The sequence below is a fragment of the Schistocerca cancellata genome, chromosome 4, assembly GCF_023864275.1.
Source record: "Schistocerca cancellata isolate TAMUIC-IGC-003103 chromosome 4, iqSchCanc2.1, whole genome shotgun sequence".
NCBI lineage: Eukaryota > Metazoa > Arthropoda > Insecta > Orthoptera > Acrididae > Schistocerca > Schistocerca cancellata.
Window position 1 is genome coordinate 370,547,170 of NC_064629.1, and position 20,698 is coordinate 370,567,867.

At 35.5% G+C, this 20,698-nt stretch overlaps 1 protein-coding gene across 1 annotated transcript in view; it reads right to left on the reverse strand.

Annotated features, from left to right (window-relative positions):
- Positions 1-20,698, reverse strand: part of LOC126184206 (voltage-dependent calcium channel type A subunit alpha-1-like) — a 508,450-nt gene that overhangs the window by 411,618 nt on the left and 76,134 nt on the right. The window contains 3 exon segments of the mRNA XM_049926574.1: positions 4,878-4,981; positions 9,873-10,093; positions 11,391-11,546. Of these exon segments, the coding sequence (XP_049782531.1) occupies positions 4,878-4,981; positions 9,873-10,093; positions 11,391-11,546 (481 nt within the window).

Consider the following 20,698-nt stretch of genomic DNA (forward strand, 5'->3'; position numbering starts at 1 on the left):
TTGTTGCTCAGCAGATGCTGGAAAGATGTACAGGTGTTGGACAAAAATATGGGAACATTGCATGAAATGCATGCTTGAATATAAATGCAGATGCTAACTAAGCATGAAGGTTGTGCTGTTGTATATAACCATGAACGGCACCTGTACAATGTCTTTAACATGTTACAAGTGCCAGTCGTGCTCAGAACAGTGTTCTGCATAGTGATGCGTGCAGTATGTTGGAGCTAAAGTATGTGTTCGGTGTTTCAAGAAGCACCATATCGAGGATTTATAGTACATACAGGGAAAGCAGGGAAATATCATCTGTTATATCACAACACAGATGAAAGTATGTGTTGAGTGATCATGACATACAGTCATTGAAAAGGATCATAATGAAAAAGAAGAGGACGGCGGCTGCAAAGTTCACTCCAGAACTGAACGTTGTACTCACAAATTTTGTTGCCACCAAAAGAATATGAAGCGAATTCCACAAACAGGGAATTGCAGGGTTAGCTGAAATTCCAAAACCAATCAGTGATTCAAATGCCTGTAACAGGAAAACGTGGCGCCAAAGCCGTAAAACATAGACTATCGAGTAATGGAAGAAAGTCATTTGCTCTGACGAGTCTTGTTTCACATTGTTTCCAACATCTGGCTGAGTTCACATGGCAAGAATGAAACCTGGTGGAAATTCAATGATGATATGGGCTGCAATACCATGGTATTCTTCAAGTCACATTACTGCCAAGGATTATGTGGCTATTTTGGTGTGACCATTCTGGCTAATCAGGTCCATCCCATGATACAGTGTTTGTTCCCCAATGGTGATGCTGTGTCCCAAGACAACATGGACTCTGTCTGCACAGCTTGCATTGTCCAAGACTGCTTTTGTGATGACTATAAGCTGTTTTGAAAGTTAATGGGTTTCCTACACCATATTAGGCATGGTAGTGTTTTGAGTTTTTGGTGTTTCCAAACATCTGTCCAATCCCTGTAAGTCTGGCATTGCTGGGAGAGACAAGACAACAAGCAAATAGAAAAGGGAACAGTCAGCACAGAAAGACATAATTATGATCATATTGAAAATGAAATGGAGATGGGTTGGAAATGTAGTTCAATGGATGGTAGATGAATAGCAAGTTCTCTGCTGGATTCCAAGACTGGAAGATGGACAGATGGCATTAGAAAACATACAGGAGCAAAATGGATGTGTACCATTGAAGAACATATTGTATGGAGAAGTCTACAGAATGCATCTATCCACGGTGGATGTCAAATGACTCATGATATGAACTGGCCTCTTAACAGGCCAAGGTAGAGTCAAAAATTATACTATAGAAAAGGAAACATGGAGAGTTCCACTAAAAGACCAAGCTTGAGGGATAAAATAATGAGCTGCATTCAGTCTTGAGAATCACTATAATGGCTGATTCACATAAAGGCAGTAATTTAGTACAGTAGTGGGTCTTTTTATAACTAAACATTTTTAGGTAACATTAACTATCTGATTAGCTCATAATAATATCTTACTGGAATCTATCTATAGTGGGTAGTTGAGTAGCTTTCGCCACCCCAGCTTGCTTAACAGTGGCATATTATTGGGAAAGTCTAAACAATGTCTCTTTAGTAGAGCTCTATAGATTAAGGTCTAAATTCCACCTGCTATTACTTGTGGATCAGCAGCAGGAATATTCAAAGTAAAGATATAACAATTCAATTTGTAACTGCTTACATTCCTGACAGTGCAGACTGTATTAGAATTCATACTCCAGAAGGGAAAGATATAACCTTTTTTTTGTCCTCACTACAGAAGTAATTTCTTATCTGATAACAGACACATAAAGAAGACTGGGTAAATAAAACTGATCATGATAATTATGGTGATAAGACATAACTAGCAGAATCAATAATGACTGATCGTTAGTTCCAGATTTACTGCAAAAACGATTCTCCAATGATGTTACACACAGAAGCTATTTTTTGGATGGAAAGAATTTCTGGTGCACCATATTCCTCACTACAGTTAGAAACTCTTATTTTGCAGTTTCACATTTTCCTATGAAATCAAATGTGTAACAAGTGTGACTGAAATTCAAAGCCATTGACAAATTATTTTTGTGAACAGTAACAGACATGAACACTTCAGAAAGAAGTCAGCTCTTTCCTGGCTCTTTGAAAAAAGTGAGCTCTTTCCTGGTTCTTCGAAATCTTCATCTTTTGTGCACACACCACTAGATTAGGTTTGCAATGCACTTAATGCTAGTCTTTTCTCAGGGGTGGAATAAAATCCAAATCACTGGGTGCAAAATGATTCAAAGACAGATTCTTAACAAAACAAGTTCGAAGATATAGGGAAACTATCAGTGTGTATGCTGTTCCTATGAAACAAATATCATATCAACTCTACCATTACACAACTCTTGTACAAGCATTTCAGTTTTACTTCTCCGCTACTGCTTATGCAGTGCTATCTACAATTTCCAAAGAAGTACAGCAATCTAGTATTATAATGTTACAATTTCCTGGGATACCTGCTTGAGTGATCCAACTGAGATATGCCCCAAATGCTTGGGAAAATTGTTGTTTAGTTCGAGTTTTATAAAATTTTGCTCTTCGTTCAACACGAGTTCTTTCATTTGAAAATTCACTGAAAAGGAAACATTTGTGCATGTGCCCAAAGGTTAGAAAAATAAAAAAAAATATAATGATAACAGAACATATCAAAATAAGAATGATGTAAATAAAATATGAATGATAACACAAAAAATGAAACTAAAGGAAAAACATTAATAATTCTTCAAAAGTAAAAAAAATCCTGGAAAAAAATTATTCTGAAACACTTTTTCTTGTATTTTATGCCCTGGCAACGATTTGAAAGATATTATTATTTTCAAGAAAATGTGGACGAAAACTACAGGAAAATTGAAGAAAATCAGTTTCAAACGTGAAAATTTTAGGCTAATGCTAATTGTGACTTTTATGAATAGTAATTGAAACATGAAAAAATTGAACCAGTCACTTTTATTTAACTATACACTATGCATTTTGGAGAATTATAACTCTGTCATTACATGGATTTATGTAAATATTAAATCACATAGACACTTTGAATGTAAAGTTTTCTGAGCAACCAGTGGCACTGTCAGTGAGAAAAAGGCAAAAACAAAATTGTTTTAATGTATGGGTTTGAAGCTTTATTGTGACATGAGTTCTGTCATTGTAAATGTAAATAGCAACATAAATAGCTCTCAGTGGCCACAAGATGCTGATCTGAATGCAATTTTACAGTAACATTACACACAAGACTTTTCATGATGTGACATAAACAGATATTGCATGCTCATATACGTACGTCGGTTCATGAAATTAAAGTATGTAACATAAAACATAATTTAAAACAAGCAGCCTGTGATATCTGAAAGTCATTTATATTGCTATTTACTTATGAAATGAAAGCACCCTCATAGTTAAACTGTTTTGTATCCATGGACTGAAATATTTCTGATTCAGCCCTCTGCTCTCTGGAAGGGCTACAGGTAGGCCAGAAAATTGTACATACAAACCATCTATATTATGCTGCTTTTAAATAAATCTTCATAATGACAAGCATAAAATCTTTCACAGTATTGTCCTCTCAAATGTAAAGCAGAAAGCTAAGTGAGAATGACTGATTAGTTACGTGTGTACTTCAACACAATCCATATTAATCATAATGATGATCAAACAACAAATACTTTGTGTGATAAGTTCACACAATAAACTTATTAAATGGCTCAATGTATTTATTAATAAAGTTTGCTTCATACATACAGATTGAAATGTTACAAATTATTTGTAAAACAAACACAACTTGCTCTCACCATTAAATGAAACTGATGATACATTTCATTTGTATATAATTAGTGCATGATAATTGCCATATGAGTATGTGTTAATTAGGGTATAGAGAACAGGGAATAAAATATATAGTGTGTTATTTATTACTTCTGCATGAATATTAATGTCAGTACCCACAACCAGCACGTCATGTGTGACGTTTTGCTTTACAATAATTCATAACTGTGGGCAATCACCTTAACCCATATACCACACTGAAAATACTAGTTACAGCTTTTTAGAAATCATAAATTCTGGTTATAGCATCTTCAGAATGTTGTTCTGCCTATAGTTTCCCAGCTATATAATCAGCAATCAGATTCATTCGACAAATATCCCATTTATCATCAATATAGAAACTGTTGTTAAACATAAGCTGTAATTTTCTTTTTTGAATGAATACTTTACCAGCCCGCCTACTATGTCAGAAGCTGTTTTTATGTGTAGCAGATTTCAGAACACCTTCACTTATTTCACCTGATGCATTAGTTACCCTCCTACGCATACAGAGCCTGAATGTGGTCCACAACTGATAAAATACGACAGAATTTTAGGAAAATAAGCAAATTATACAGCTAATTTTCTACAACAAATACATCTGTATCAATCTAGTAAAAGTAACCAAAACCAAATAAATTGAAAAAAAAAGAGAGAGAGAAAAGTTTAGGCTGTACTGTCTGATCAGCAACAAGGTCATTAGAGATGGAAAACAAGCTATGACTGGATAAAGATGGGAAAGGAATTTCCCATATCTTTCTCAAAGAAATCTAGTGCTCTAATTGATTTAGAGCATCTGTGGAGAATTTAAATCTGGAAGGCTGAACAGGTATTAAATCCTCTCCTCAGAGATAAAAATCCAGTGTCTTAAACATTGAGCATCCTCAGAAGATCAAAGTGATTGATATACATGGTAAAAATATTAAATTCAATACATTAAAACCATTACAATAAAGAATGAAGATATTAATTACTTTAAACATATAAATACTGTTACTGTGTATTTACTTCAGATTACTCACCCACTAAGAACACCAAGAACTAAATTGAGCATGAAGAAGGAACCCAGGACGATTAATGGCACAAAATATACCCAGTTGAAATAACTACCTAGTGCATCATTTGTCTGAAATCAAAAGAAATATTTATATTGTAGAAAATATGGAATATAAACCACACATGTGATAATAAGAAAATATGAGATGAGAATGCTAAATTATATGGATGGAATTAAAATCAGAGAAACTAACATTTTCAGTAAATACTGTCCAGTGATCAAGAATACACGAATAACAGTGAGAGTGATTGTATATATGCCCTACAGTACCCACAGTTTCAAATGCAAGAGCTCATCATGTGGAACACTGGGGACAAACTTACGTTTTCAGCAAAATTATGCAATTAGTTCTAAAAATAAGCATGTTTCATGCTGCAACATATCCAACCAACAAGCAAATCAGTCACTGAGCCAATGTTTGGTTCAAATACCACTATGAATGGCTCAACTGAAAATGGTATCTGACTGTTTCTTGCTGACTTCACACTATCAGCTTTGGAGTATTTGCACCTAAATGTGGAACTTGAACTTCAATTAACTTGATATCATTTACTTATCAAAGCACTTAGCAAAGCGAACAGCACACTAAGTGCCAGAAAAAGTTCTAAGACCATTAAGTGCCTAAGACTGATTAAACCCAAAGCTCTGAATCTGTAATTTAACAAGTACATTATATGTCACAACATCATACTTGTATGTGTTACTTCATTCCCCCCCCCCCCCCATACACTATATGATGCGGACTGATGACCATAGATGTTAAGTCCCATAGTGCTCAGAGCCACTATATGATGCATTATTACACAAATGCAAACAGTAACCTATAAGAATATTTTATCTCTTTACATATTTGTAATTCAATTATGATATTCCAAGAAGCCATGCATCACATACCACCTGCCATGCTCTTTTGTGAGAATGTGTTTCTTCATCACTAGAAAAAGTAATGACAAAAGACAGTGTTAATCATGGCAGTATATATGGCATAATTGCTACGGTTGCTACAGTTGTTTTGTGATCACATAGTGTAGTGAGAGATTCCTTTAGCAACTTGTCATGTTCAGGAATGCAGTACACATCAAGTGAAATGAAAAATATTAAGCCCTTCAAGCAACTGTGCAGGGTAGTAGGATCCACATAATCAACATAAACTAGCTTCTTGACTTTTCAACTTAATATAGTGTACTTAAAGTTGCAACCACAGTAAATAGACAAGAAGTAATCTCCATAAAGTGCAAAGAACACTCTGTAAATGAGATCACAAAGACAATTCTCACAACTTTCTGAACAAAAAAAGGACAAAATTTAACAAAATTGATGTTAAACACACCTAAAAATAAACACTCACACAAATTTTGGTAATAGAAAACACAAATGTCAATGTGCCATTGTCACAAATTGTTATACATGATGATGAAGATAAAGATAATATCAACAGCAATAATAATCACATAGACATTACCAATGCTACAGCAAAAACAATAAATATAATTCTAATTATCTGACACAGTTAATATCTAAAAGATCCATGACCCTGCCAGTTAGATCTGTCAGTCACCTTCTGTCATTTTTTTCCAACCAAGATCAATTACGAGATCATACCACAAAATGAATGTACACTTTGCTGAACTAACAGTCATTCTTCATAGGCAAATCCCATTACCAACATAATGTTAAAATATAAGTGGCTCAGTGAGAAATGAGCTCGTCGCAACTAGAGATAGTTTCGAATAAAAAGAAGTTTCAATAATTCACATTTCTGGCTGATAAATAAGTTTTTCAAAACACCTTTTAGGCATAGCATAAAAAATTATTTTACATGCAGATACTGAAGAGACTGTGATAAATTTTTATAGTTATTCATTATTTATTGTTACTTTTAAGGTCTCACATTACCTGGTCAAATGTATCTGGACCCCTATTAGTGTTCCTTCATGTTTCCACTTCACAATCACATCACCAACAACTAACTTGGTCAGTTTTAGAAGGATTCAAAAGTTCCTGATATCTTTGTTACTCAGGTGAAACCCAGTGACTAGTTCAAGCGAGTGAGCTCTTCTTACTGATGCATTCCACTGTTACTGCTTCTCTACTGAGAACACAATACTCTCTGCATCCTTTTATAATGGCAGGTCCACCCCTCATAACATCTATTGGTCAATTCCGCATTACATAGCAATGTCCAGATACTTTTAATCAGGTAGAGTATGTACATTAGGGACATATGGAGGCTGAGCATGGTACATAAAACTGCTAGGAGGCTTTGCAACTACAGTGGTACTGTATACACTTTTATATTTCTCACATGTGTGTTTCAGTTTAGTTACTGGTTTGTAGGGTGAAACGTGGCGTGTATTTTATTTGTTTTTAAAGATCTGAAGATGTTCAAAATTTGAACAACACTGGTCATCATATATAGATAGTGTATGTCATATGAGGATTTACTGGTTGAAATTTCTTTCTTATGTCTACAATTATATAATTTTATTATACAATGACCACACATAAAGAACACCAGTACATAGAATGAAAATCAGAATTGTAATTGTGCTAACCTCTTCATCTGCGCCTAACTACTGCAACGTACACCTGCTTGAAACTGTTTGCTGCAGTCAAGTCTTAGTGTTTCTCAACAACTTTTACCCTCACACCTCCCTCCTCCCCATCCAATTCACCCTCCTGCACGCTTCCCTCCACACTGAGCAGATTATTCCTTAATGCCTCAGGAAGTGTCTTATCACCAGATCACTTCTTTTAGTCAGATTGTTCCATAAGACTCTTTCATTTCCAATTTGATTCAGTCCTTTTTCATTACCAGAGTTATTCCATCACTCCTTTAAACTTCAGCATTCTTCCACAGTACCACACTTCAAAAACTTCTTTTCTCTTCTTGTCTATACTGCTTATGTTTCTTGTTTCACTTCCATGCAATGTTACACTCCAGACAAATACTTTCATAAAATACTTCATAATAATTAAATTTATCATAGATGTTAACAAATTTCTCTTCTTCAATTTTGTAAGTCCATTTTGCAATTAATACTTTCAATGTTTTCCTCTTAAACAATATAAATAAAATAAAATTTCAAAGACACTGCACATTTATGTCTGTACATCTGAAACAGTGATGCCTAACCTACTACTACCAGTTCTTACCAACACTGCATTTATATTAGTAAAATCAAAATAATTCACCATCATTTTGATGATTTTGTATGGATTCTACTATTTGCTCTCCTTTATGAATTCTACCCATTGTCAAGGTGAATAAATGACTTGCATTCACTTCCCTATTATAGCAAAATCTGTGTCACATGGATAGATTGTGTGCACTTGCATTAGAAATGTATGTCCAGTTTCCTCAAATGATTGGCATAGAGTAAAGTACATTACCACAAAATTCTTGTTTTGGCTAACACATGAATGCAGTAGCAACAGGGTGGGGATGAGTGGATATGACTGAATGATTGGATATAACTGGACGTAAATGTATGCATATAACCACAACCTGTGACATGCACACCACGTGTATGTCCGCCATGTGATCCACATGGTTAAGAGCATTGTGTGGGCTGTGTCAGTGTGAGTAGAGCAGTCCAAAGTGGACGATGGTACTCACAGTGGAGCACCAGGTATTCGTTGTGGAATCTTATGTGACAACAAGGTTGTGGATATGGTGTGGTCAGTTACCTGCTGAGAAGTTTAATGGTATCAAAGTGCCAGCAAAGAGTTCCCAGCAATGCATAGTCTGGAAATTGCATCAGATAGTATTTGTTTTGATCAAGTCAAGAAACATTCTGAAATGTGCCCGCACACCAGAAAATGTGCCCAGAGATGAATGGTGGTCACTTTCAACATCTGCCATAGTTAAGTTAGTACTTTCCTCTTCTGTGTTTCTTTGTACCCTGGAACTCAGTTCTCTGGACCACTTTTATATGCCCCAGCCTGTATCAATACCTTTCTCTTTTAGAGTATCAGCTTTGACAGAGATCTGTTTTCAAAAATAACTCTTTCCAGAGTCAGGACTTTTTTCTGCTACTGTGTAAAATTTTATTCTTCAATTTGCTCAGTTCATAGTTTTCTTTTTCTTTCTTGCAGTTGTTTTTCCTATCACCATCACTACATTAGCTTTAACACTTGGTATATCAGCCACACTGACACCACTGCCAGAACAACAGAGAAGAGAGAAACTGCCCAACAGTCCTTCCACTCACATGTGGAAACAATGGAATTGTGCACTGCAAAATAAACTTCCCCTGTATCCTAGTGGAGTAAGCTGTACAGCAGATATTCTGCAAACTGATCACAGGTTGACCCAGGACACATGCTGGGTGTGAACACATTTTTGTCACTTAGGATGAACTCTTCTTCTACTGAGTGATTAATATGTGTAAAAAACCTGTCAATAAAAGTACGAGAAACATTGTATCTCCAGTAGTCTCTTATGATTAACTCTCTGAGATTATTTCTGCTAGTCCTAATGGAGATTTTGCAGTACTTTTTTTCAATGTCTGTGATGTTACACATATTATAATGCTGTGGTAATTAAGCTACTAAATACCATAGTTGGCTTTTGTACTTGATCGTTTTATTGTTAAGGTCATAACTATTCACTCTGGTGGGAATGGTTATTTCATTTATCTTCAAAATAATGATCTATATTATTTAATTGTAACTGATCTGTTCAATCAATGTAATGCTGGTTATATACTGAGATCTACTGCATTAGAAGTATGCTTCACTATTTTTTTATTTCTAACAACACCTGAAAATTTTTCACGTGACCTGGACAACATTGCAAAAATATCATGCAGTGGGAGACTGCATAGTAAGCATTAATTAGTGATTCCACTCATCAATATTGCTATTTATCCACAAAAAATAGTTTTACACACAAAAAGAGATTAAACATTTTGATTCTGTAGCAAAACAAATATGTCAAAATATGTAAAGCACTTACCCAATAAAGAATGGCTGTCCATCCTTCCATAGTAATGCACTGGAATACAGTCAACATTGCAAAGCCAATGTTATCAAATGATGTTATTCCAAAATTCGGCCCATCCCATTTTTCATAACAAGTAGAAATATTAGCATCACAAACATAACTTCCTCTTGGTGCAGTCAACTCGCTGTCTGCATTACAAGGAGTTTCTAAATCTCCCTCTTTAACTATAACATCTGAAAAACACACAGAGTACTGGAGTTGTTTTTTTCCATAACATACCAGTGTGAAACTTTAATAATTTTACAAATAACAGTATTAATTTAGGTTACTAAAAACATTTGCAGTGAGTGATTAAAAACTGTTAATGCTTTTTCAACTTTTAATTCTGGTCACATAATATCCACAAAGAATCATTATGCATACCTGTTGCACATACCAATGAAATCAATCAGTCAGCAGTTAGAAAGCATTTAAACATGATGCTGAAATGCAAGGAAAAACTCTGTTGGTCTCAGTCTCATGATTGGCTGCATTTGCAAGGCGTTTGGAAGTTGTCGTAGGTATTTAAAGCATATCAATATTTTCCTCAAAATGGAGAATCAATAAACTTTTCGCCAATCTGGAAAGAAGGGCAGTAGCTGATAGTCAAGCTCGAAGCTGAGAGGCTATTCAATACCATAGTGGCCCACCCAGTTAACAGTCCACAAGAAAATATGGTTGGAACATGAATGGTGTCTACAGTGAAGACTGGTGATGGTTGTCATATGGTCCATGTTTACGTGGCAAGAATGTTCATGTCTGGTGCCTGTAGAGACATGCATTAAGATTCTCTTCTTGAGAGCATCTAATGATGTTGCACATTACACCAAAAAGGGGTGACACCTTTTGAGGGGATTATGCAATCATAGTGTCAATGTCCGCTCACTGACCATACATCCAGGACATGTTCTTTAATTATTTTACTTGTAATATTTTGTCATGCTTTTCTTCCTAGTTTCTGCATTTCAACATCTGCCTTGCAAGCTATCTTGTCTGTCACTGTTGATCTACCATGTTTCAAATGTTGTCTGTTGCATTACATTTCATTCTAATACGCTGATTGCCTTTGCATGCTAGGTTAATTTTCCATACAGTCCTAAAAGTTAAAAAAAAAACTCTTTTTTCCAGTAGACATCACTAGTATTTCCAAAAGCCTGAGTTTATCCATGTATGACTATAGTTTCCCTCAGGCCTTAGGAGTTGATAAATAGATACTTTTTTACTTTTATCCTCTGAAGTTCCCATGTGCAGATTTATGTCACATTCTATGTCATACACAATACAATGCAACAATCAATTTCAAAGACGCTAACAACAACACAAATATATTATCTTCATTGGAAGCCGTATCCATTTCTTTATTTTTGTACCTTTAATTTTGTATTAAAGGAGCCTGAAATTTTCTCAAGGACTCATTTAGTAAGTTTACAATGAATCAGTAAAAAGTGAAACACAAAGAGCAGCTACATAAAAAGCATTAAGGCTACTCACCAAAATCTTCTAAACTGTAACAGGATTTATGTAAGGCCCCTGAATAGAATTCGAGCCCAATTATGGCAAAAATGACAATGGCAAACAATACGAGCAGACCAATCTGCAGCAGTGGTGCCATTGCTTTTATTATGGACTTCAGCACCACCTGCAGACCTGCATGGGAAGAGAAGAACACACTTCATAGATTCATTTTCTTAACAGAGAATAAATTTAATGCTAGAGGGATTATAGTAAAATCAGTTACTGATATAACTGCATAAATACTGAACAAAAACTTAATAATTTTCAATGAGTTTTGTAGAAATAGTAACATTATGCATCATAAAGCACTGGAGTCTCAGTTGTACTCTAATAATTCCTACCATGATGCCATTAAACTGTTTCTCTGCTCACACACACTCAATGCTTTTGTTATCTCGCAAAAAAGAAAGACAACTTGTGGAAAATTCAAAGCATAGACAAGCTAGCTTCTTAATGTTCCTTCATCAAGCAAGATACTCAAATAGACAGTATCACTCTCCACTTGGTGCTGTCTTCAAGTTTCCGAGATCTGAACATTTTAAAATGTTTCATGCTCTGCTGGACAACTTTTCACCATCTATCCATCACCACAGCAGTTCATTCAGAAACGATTCTTTCCCATAACAGACGGACATCTTACGCTTATAGAAAAATATTAGGTAACAAATGATGATACAGTTTCGAGCAGCTTCTCAGTAATGCCATGAACACATTATTAGCTGTTTATAACATTTTAACAAACCAGTTTAGACTCTCTTCATCTTTTATTAACGATTCACTAACTTACTGATTCAGTAGACCTACATGACTAAGAAAATATGCAGTAAAGTAATTTTTAACATAGTTTTGGAACTAGCAGTCTCAGTAAGATGATTAATAACTATTTGGATACCAAGCAGAACCTGTAAGTAAGGATCAGATCTAGCCAATAAATATAATACTTCTGTTTTTTTAATCATTATGTTTTTATTTAGAACATCACAACAGACTTGCAAATGTCTTATCACAGTGACTGCATCAAGCAAAACTGACTTCAATGAACATTACACTATGGAAAAATCACTCAAGTTGAGAAAAAGTTAATTCCAGTTTACGGTGGTAGGAAAATAATGCATAAGTGACAGTCAAATGAAAATTAAGACAGATGGAAAAAAGTAAGTAAACTGTTTATAATTTAAAAAGTAATTCCCTTAACTGTTAACACATTTATCTCATTGTGAGACAAGATGGGCAATGCTGTCTTGGAAAATGTTTGTAGTTGTTATCTACAGAACTGGAACTATGGTAATACCTTGGCATGCACCTCCTTTCTCCCCCCCCCCTCCCCCTCCTCCCTCCAAGCAAACCGATGTTTTGTTTTCCAATGCCTTTCTTCAGGTGTCAAAAAATATGGAAGTCACATGGGGTGAGATCTGGACTGAATGAAGAACATGTAAGGGTTTCTCAGCGAAATGTCTGCAGTTCAGTTGAAACAATAGGCACGCCAGTGCTGTGGATGTCTTGATGACCTTTTTCTTTGACTGCAAGGGCCCACTGCTCATTCAGTTCCTGGAACACAGTGCCACAATTAATCCACAGCGATATGTGGACACTTTGTAAAAATGAAGAGTGACATAAGCTCCAAATGCCCAGAAACGTTGATGGAGAACATCATTCTATTGAAAGATAATGCCCACCCACATGTTGCCTATGTGTTTTCAACTGCACTATAGAAGTTTCAGTAGGAAGCCCTTACACATCCTCCATACAGTCCTGATCTCTTCCATATTTTTGGAGCCCAGAAGAAAAACATTTGTGGCCACTGATTAGTTTCAGATGAAGTGGTACACGCCTGGGCACAACCACGGTTCTATAGACAAAACAAACATTTTTTTCTATTAAGGCATTGATGGTCTTGTCCCACAGTGGAATAAATGTATTAACAATTATACTGATTACTTTTGAAATCATAAATAGTTTACTTATCATTTTTCACCTGTCTCATTTTCATTTGGTAACCCTTTATATTATCTGTTATTTAACCTTTGACAATACTTTCTAATTAGTTTTTTTTTTGTTAGGGTCTCCCATTTACCTGTTGTAAGCACAATTATTGTCATTTCCACAAATTTAGACTAAATTATTATGACCAAGAGGAGATATCAGAATTGGGCTGGCAACACTGAGTAGTAAAAGTTAAAATTTTTATTGTCTTTGCATTGTGATATTCCAACTTCTTTCCAATGATTGTTTAAGGCTCTACCAGCAGTTGTCTTACAATATCATTCATTGTTCAAACTGACAGCTAACCGATTCAAAAGTTCTTGACACTTACACTCTGCAGTACTATGTATTGCTTATTTCACATATCTATCAAGTTTCTACTTCAACACTCATTTGCAATAAAAATTTCTCCCACCCACTATGTAATGCAATAAATTTTAAGCTATAATTAAAGTCCATCAGAGTGTATGTTTACTGCATAATGAATCTTTACAAACTATAAAAATCCACAAAATTAAAAACTGACACTAAACACTGATGGTCGTAAGTGTTCTTTATAGCAGGATAAAGTACTTGAGCTATTTACAGAGGACTATTTTCATACATTGTTGTGGACAGTAATTCAATTTTGAGGGTTTATTGTTTACTGATCATATGAGTAGATTAAGTGTAATTTCTGACATACTTTGATAAATGGTACAGTTGAAACTTCCTGGCAGATTAAAACGGTGTGCCTGGCCGAGACTCGAACTCGGGACCTTTGCCTTTCGCGGGAAAGTGCTCTACCAACTGAGCTACCGAAGCACGACTCACGCCCGGTACTCACAGCTTTACTTTCTGACAGTACCTCATCTCCTACCTTCCAAACTTTACAGAAGCTCTCCTGCGAACCTTGCAGAACTAGCACTCCTGAAAGAAAGGATATTGCGGAGACATGGCTTAGCCACAGCCTGGGGCATGTTTTAATCTGCCAGGAAGTTTCATATCTGCGCACACTCCGCTGCAGAGTGAAAATCTCATTCTGGAAATGGTACAGTTGTTCTAAAATTTCACTTTGAAAAATTCAAAGGCAAAAATTGACAATTTTATTTGTATATTATAGAGAACTGAGGGAAATCAGCAAAAGTGATTTAACAGTAAACAGTATTCACCTGGACATTTATTTCCTCATTTGTCTGACCCAAGCAGTTCTATCACACTCTGTACAACATATTATCCAGGGATACTCACTATTGATTGCATATGGGTGCATGCACTGTGATCCAGTATAAAGCATACAAGAATACCAAAGTCCTAATTATCTGTTGCAAGGTACTAAGACCAAATGTAAATTAAAACAATTAAATAGTGTTTACCAAATGATACAGCTACTGTAATGCAGGATGGAAACTTTAACACAAACACAAAACTCAAATTGAAATTCCTCTCTCTACAGACCTTACTCATGCAGTTGTGAGAATGTATCCTTGAAATGAAAGACAGAATAAGACAAATACAGACCTAAAATGCAGATATATTTAAATTACATTCAAAAAGTGATTACTGCATCTTGGATTTTCACTAGATTTAAAAGTAAACCCCCTTTTTTGCAGCAAAAGGCTGAAATACCCCCTTGCAAATTTCATATATTATAAAATAACTATACAGTAATATCAGCTTATAAAATACAGCTACAATTAATGTAAAATATTGCTTTTGTATTTCCAACTGTGCTTGAAATTTCTTACAAGATAAAGGCTACATGCAAAGATCAAAACATTAGAAATTTCTTTAAATGTTAAAAGACAAAATATGTTCAGCTTTGAAACAAAAAGGTCTTTCCATCAACAAGTTACCTGTCACAATATGCTATGTATCAGTTTGCAGAAGTAATAAACTGAGGGAAATAATGTAAGAGGTGGCATGTCTGTGGCAGTAAATGGGAACCTAGGTTTGATTTTTATTCTAATATGAAACTTTTATATGCTTAATTAAATTTAATTTTTAATTTCTATTACTGCATCATTTCCAAGTTCACATCAGGTTTCTTTTCTCCCGTTCAGTCATCTATGAAAGTGCTCTTATTGTTCTCTGGAAAAATGGCCAATCATTTATAATTTATCAAATTCATATGACTGCCTCTAATCTGTCCCATCCCTTTATCTACTAATGAAACCTTCTTTGCAAGAAATGAATCTTTTGATGACATACCACATTTCAACCTCAGGCAGATTCAAAATGCATTATGTTCCATGTTCTGTGTCACACTGTACACCCCTGAGAAATCAAAAATTTCTCCATTTCAGCAATGGAATAATGATAACAACAACATTAGTCATAAGAAGTAAATAGTTGAATATTATAATTATGGAAATCTCATCAAACACTTCGAAAATTAACTTTCAAGTAACAGATAAAGCAAATTCACTGAAGTACACAGCTTTCTAAACTTTGAATTCATCTGTGTCTTTCGAAAAGAAATATCTGGAGATACATCACAATTTAATGAACAAAACAACTGAGAATATTAGGTGTCACTGAAGTTTTCCTGAAGATATAGAATTTTTAATAATCACACAGGCAACAAATCTTTTTCTGGCTAGTGTGAAGTGTCCAAAGTAAACAGTGATTAATGAGGGGAAAATTAGTAGTAATCAATTCAAATAAACCAAAAATCAAGAGGGAAACTTCCAAACAGGATAGGTGATGAAATAAGGAATGATACGCTTGATCTAGTATGAAGCAAAAGCTGTTTAGAGATAACAGAAGGATAAGAAAACCACTACACTTATGCAACAGCTTTGCATGACCTAGTAAGTTGCTAGCATTTTGTTTTAAAGGTGTGAGGGAAACGGGGGTATTCCAATATGAGAGTTAAAGGTACAAATCAGCAAGACAAAAGAAGACTGTTAGGGGAAACATAGACAGTAATGTAAAGAGAACATTCATTTGCAGTGTGCTTTGTGTAGGATGCAACTAAAGTATTCAAATGCACAGTAATACATGTGTATATGTCCACAGCTCATGGTATAGTCACTAGTGTTGCTGCCTATGGATCACTGGGTCCCAGGTCGATTCCTGGCCAGATTGAGGATTTCCTCCATCTGGTGTTTGTGTTGTCCTCATTATCATTTGGGAAGAGGGGAGACTTGGAATGGAAAGACTGGGAACTTGTATGAGTGCTGCTGACCATGATGTTGAGCGCAACACAAACCAACATCATCATCCTCATCATGTGTATGTGTATTTATGTATACATGGATGGAAATGTGCATGCCAATTTTTTGGGTAGAAAGGAAACACAGGTATGTAAATGCAACAGTGGAATAGCAAGAAGGAAAAGAAGGTAAATTAGGGTTTAATGACCAACTAATAATGAGGTCATTTGAGACAGAACAGACAAGTACAGAAAAAAGAACTGAATGTGCCCGTTTCAAAGAAAACGTCCCAGCACTTGCCTTAACTGATTAAGGAATATCACAGGAAACCAAAATCTGGACAACAAGACAGAAGTCTGAACCCCACTCCTCCAGAGTGAGCAGTGTCTTCACTGCTGCAACACCTCAATTGGTAACACTGAAGGAAGGCAATGTGGTAATTTGAAAATTGAAAACCAACAAGAGGAGAGATAAGGATACCAAAACATAATGAAAAAATACAAACACCATAAACGAACTCATCATAACTGAAAAAACTGCTTAACACAGTGCTGGAATGCATAAGTTTGAAGTCTGGTCACACAATCTTGAATAATCAGTTAAATGAGGGAACAAATGTACACATTGTTCTAAACTGCCCTTTATTATTACTCAACTTATATGCAATTTTAAATGTAAGCATACTCACTGCGTTTGCAGCATCTCTGTCAATTTTACATTATTTTTCAGTAACTGAGTGATCATCTTTCATTGCTAGAGCTATAGTAACTAAGCTGTTCTGTTTCCAATTGTAATCTATAAAATATTTCAGTACTTTGATATGAATGTATTCAGTGTGCATAACGAGGTAGTGCTGTTTCATTACACCGACATATTTCTTCTGTAATATTTTACAGCGGAGAAGAATATTGAATGATTGATGAAAACGATTTTATATGTTAATAATAACTACTGAATATTAACAGTAGCCAGTACAAAATGACAAGTACAATATGACATATTGTGATAAAATTGCAGCAGGTTTCAGCAAATTTCAATGATTCTATGACATCTTTTATTGGTAAACAGAAACATAAATTTATAATTTGTTATGTATATCTAAACAGAATAACACGTCATTCTTATGACCATCTTGCTAGGCAATATAGGGAGTCAAGGTGGTGCATGATTAGATGTATAGTTTAGAATAACTATTTCAGATTATCTATACTGTATTGTTGTCTCTGTGTGTTTTGATGCTTCAGATGTGTTGGGTTATTGTATTTTGTTTGCATATGATGTGATTTGATGGACAGGGGTTTCACAATGTTGGAGTTTGAGACCAAGGGGGTTTCCAAATGGGAAGCGATTAAGTCTTTTATAAACCAAGAAGTGCAGTTGAAAACAGATAACTTGGAAATGCATAGGCAGCTAGCTGCTATGAGGGAACATGGAGTCTCATCTAGTTAACTATTCCTTCCTTAGGTGCAGCTGTCACAAGTTTGGTTACCTACTTTCTGGTAAACCAACAAAGGATGTATTGTTTATAGACTTGATGGCAGTTGCTAGACTGGGATTCTAGACAGACATGAAATTATTACAAACTAGCAAACCTGGCAATCCTTGACAATTGCTAAATAAATATATATGAAAACTGGATACACACTCTCAAAGTAACCCCCCCCCCCCCCCCTCAAGTGCCCATCTCCTCTTTCCTCCTCCTCCTGCTCCTCCTCCTCTCTCTGTGAATAACCTCCTCTCCTATCTCTCTGTCCATCTCCTCCTCCTCTGTTTCTATGTCCATTTCCTCTCCCTTCCCCCATCTCCACATATTCTCTTATCCCTCTCTCTCACCTTGAGGCTTGTGTATTGTTACTGCAAACTAAACCTTCATTTGTGATTGAAGTCGCTTATAATGAATGGGATACAGGGAGTGAGAGAGACCTCTCCAGCTGCAGGATCTGAGAGGATAGTAGCTTCAATGACAGTATTTTGCATAGTTTAAATCTGCAAAAGAGCAGGATTACAAAATCCTGGCAATTCAGATTGTGTAGTATTATGCTAATCATAAGCTGGCAAGCCATAAATACACTTTTCCTGTTTTCTATAAAACTTACAGCAATGAAGGAAACAAAACAGCACATTTTTGTGTTACTAATTTTGTTTGCAATTATATGTAAGGAGAAAGAATGTGTGAAAAACAATTTGTCTAATGGTTTACATGCCTTAGTATCGTAGTTGAAACTGATTGCAAGAAATAAAAAAACACACATTTTCACAGCACAGCACACCATTTTCTTTCTTGAACTTGGTTTTAACAAAAAATCTGATCATAATATAACATATATAGCCTATGTCCATCTGAACCTTTATTAGTGCATCATGCAAAAATCTGAAGTAAATCAGTCAAAGAGTTTTCAAAATTTTTGCTAACAATATTTCCCCTATCTATATTAAATATATGCTTACATATTATATATTAAAAGAATATGTAGCATACGTCTGTCCAAATGTTCAGTAGAGTATCACATACAAATTTTAATTAAATTGGTCAAGAATATTTCAAGATTTTTGGTAACAACATTCCCCTTTTATATATTACATATATAAATATGCATATCACATATATTAAAAATGTATAGCCTATGTCTGTCTGAACATTCATTACAGTATCATGTATCAATTTCAAGCAAATTGTTCCAGTACTTTTAGAGATTTTTGGTAACAATGTTAAACAACAGCTTGCCTTTATATAGTAGAATAGATGAGTAAGTTACATTTGATAGGGGAAGCAAAAGCACTTGTTAGGTACGGTGAAGGGTTGAGGAATGCACTTACATTTGAGGAGCTAAGGGAAGGTCTTTTGCAAAGCTATAAGGAACAGAACAGTATGAGGCTTTTTTGAGAGCAGCCGACTGGTGTGTACAGAAGCAGAACAAGACAGTAGACAGTTTTGTCAACAGAAACAGAAAGATCAATGCAAACACATATGAGCTAGTGGAGAATGATCAAACAAAATTATTCTCCGAGAAGTGGAGCATAGGGTGCCGAGTGCCTTTATAAGAGACTGCCACACAACATGTACAGATGGGTATGGGCAGAAACACTGAAAGATTTGGCTACTGCCATTAGGATGGCTACAGAACTTTAGGAGATAGATATCACAACATGAGTGCAGGAAAAAAGAAGTGCTTTCTCCGTAGACTTAAAATGTTATACATGTGAACATTCAGAAAACATCCAAAGACAGTGTCACCAACCATGATGTGAAACGTGTGTCTTGGGTGAGCACCAACACTGAGATTTTAGTAACAGAAGGAGTAATGGACAAGGGCAGAATAGTCACCCGTTGAACACCAAGAGGGACTCCATGTCCAACAGATGGCACTCCCATTAAATTTTGATGCTGCGAGAAGAAATGCAGAGTCTGAGTCTGTCTTAGGTGGCTTTGTGAATGGTAATAAGTGTACATTTTTTTGGACCCAGGGGCACATGTATACATGATGAGTTTGAGGAGCAGTTGAACCCACCATGTTATAAGCTGCATGGCATAAGTAATAGTGATGTAGAGTCACTGGAGGCAATATGACTGTGTTTTCAGGTTGGGGCAGAACGATTCCAAATGAATAATGGCTCCTTGGGTTGAATTGTCTGGTTAGTCATCAGGCTAAAACTGATCTTTGGTGACACATGTTGGAACTTAGGGAACATTATTCCATGTAGGGAAACTGTCACCAGCGATAAACAGCTGCAAGGTTTGTCTATCATATATGACAAACCAATTAAACTATAAGAGAAATCATGAAGACTCAGTTCACATGATTACATGCCACAAGGCACACAGAAAATGCTTTGAGTGAGTGTGGACATGAAAGAACCTGTTAAGGTGATGTATGTGGTAGAGCCACAAGAAGAGAATAGGTCTTGCATGCACCATGGTGTTTTGTACATAGGAATTCCCCATGCATATAAGAAATAGATGATAAAAGACTGGTTCCTGCCAGTGTAGATAACTTTGGCACTTTTGAAGTATGTTTGACCACAGCTTTGTTACTTGCCAGTTTAGACATTCTAGAAGAAGATGATCTAGAGAGGTCAAGTGTAGACCATCGCCATAAGCAAGCTGCCAGTACTACTACAAATATGAAGTTATATAGTGTCATGAGATATGAATAAAATAACAAC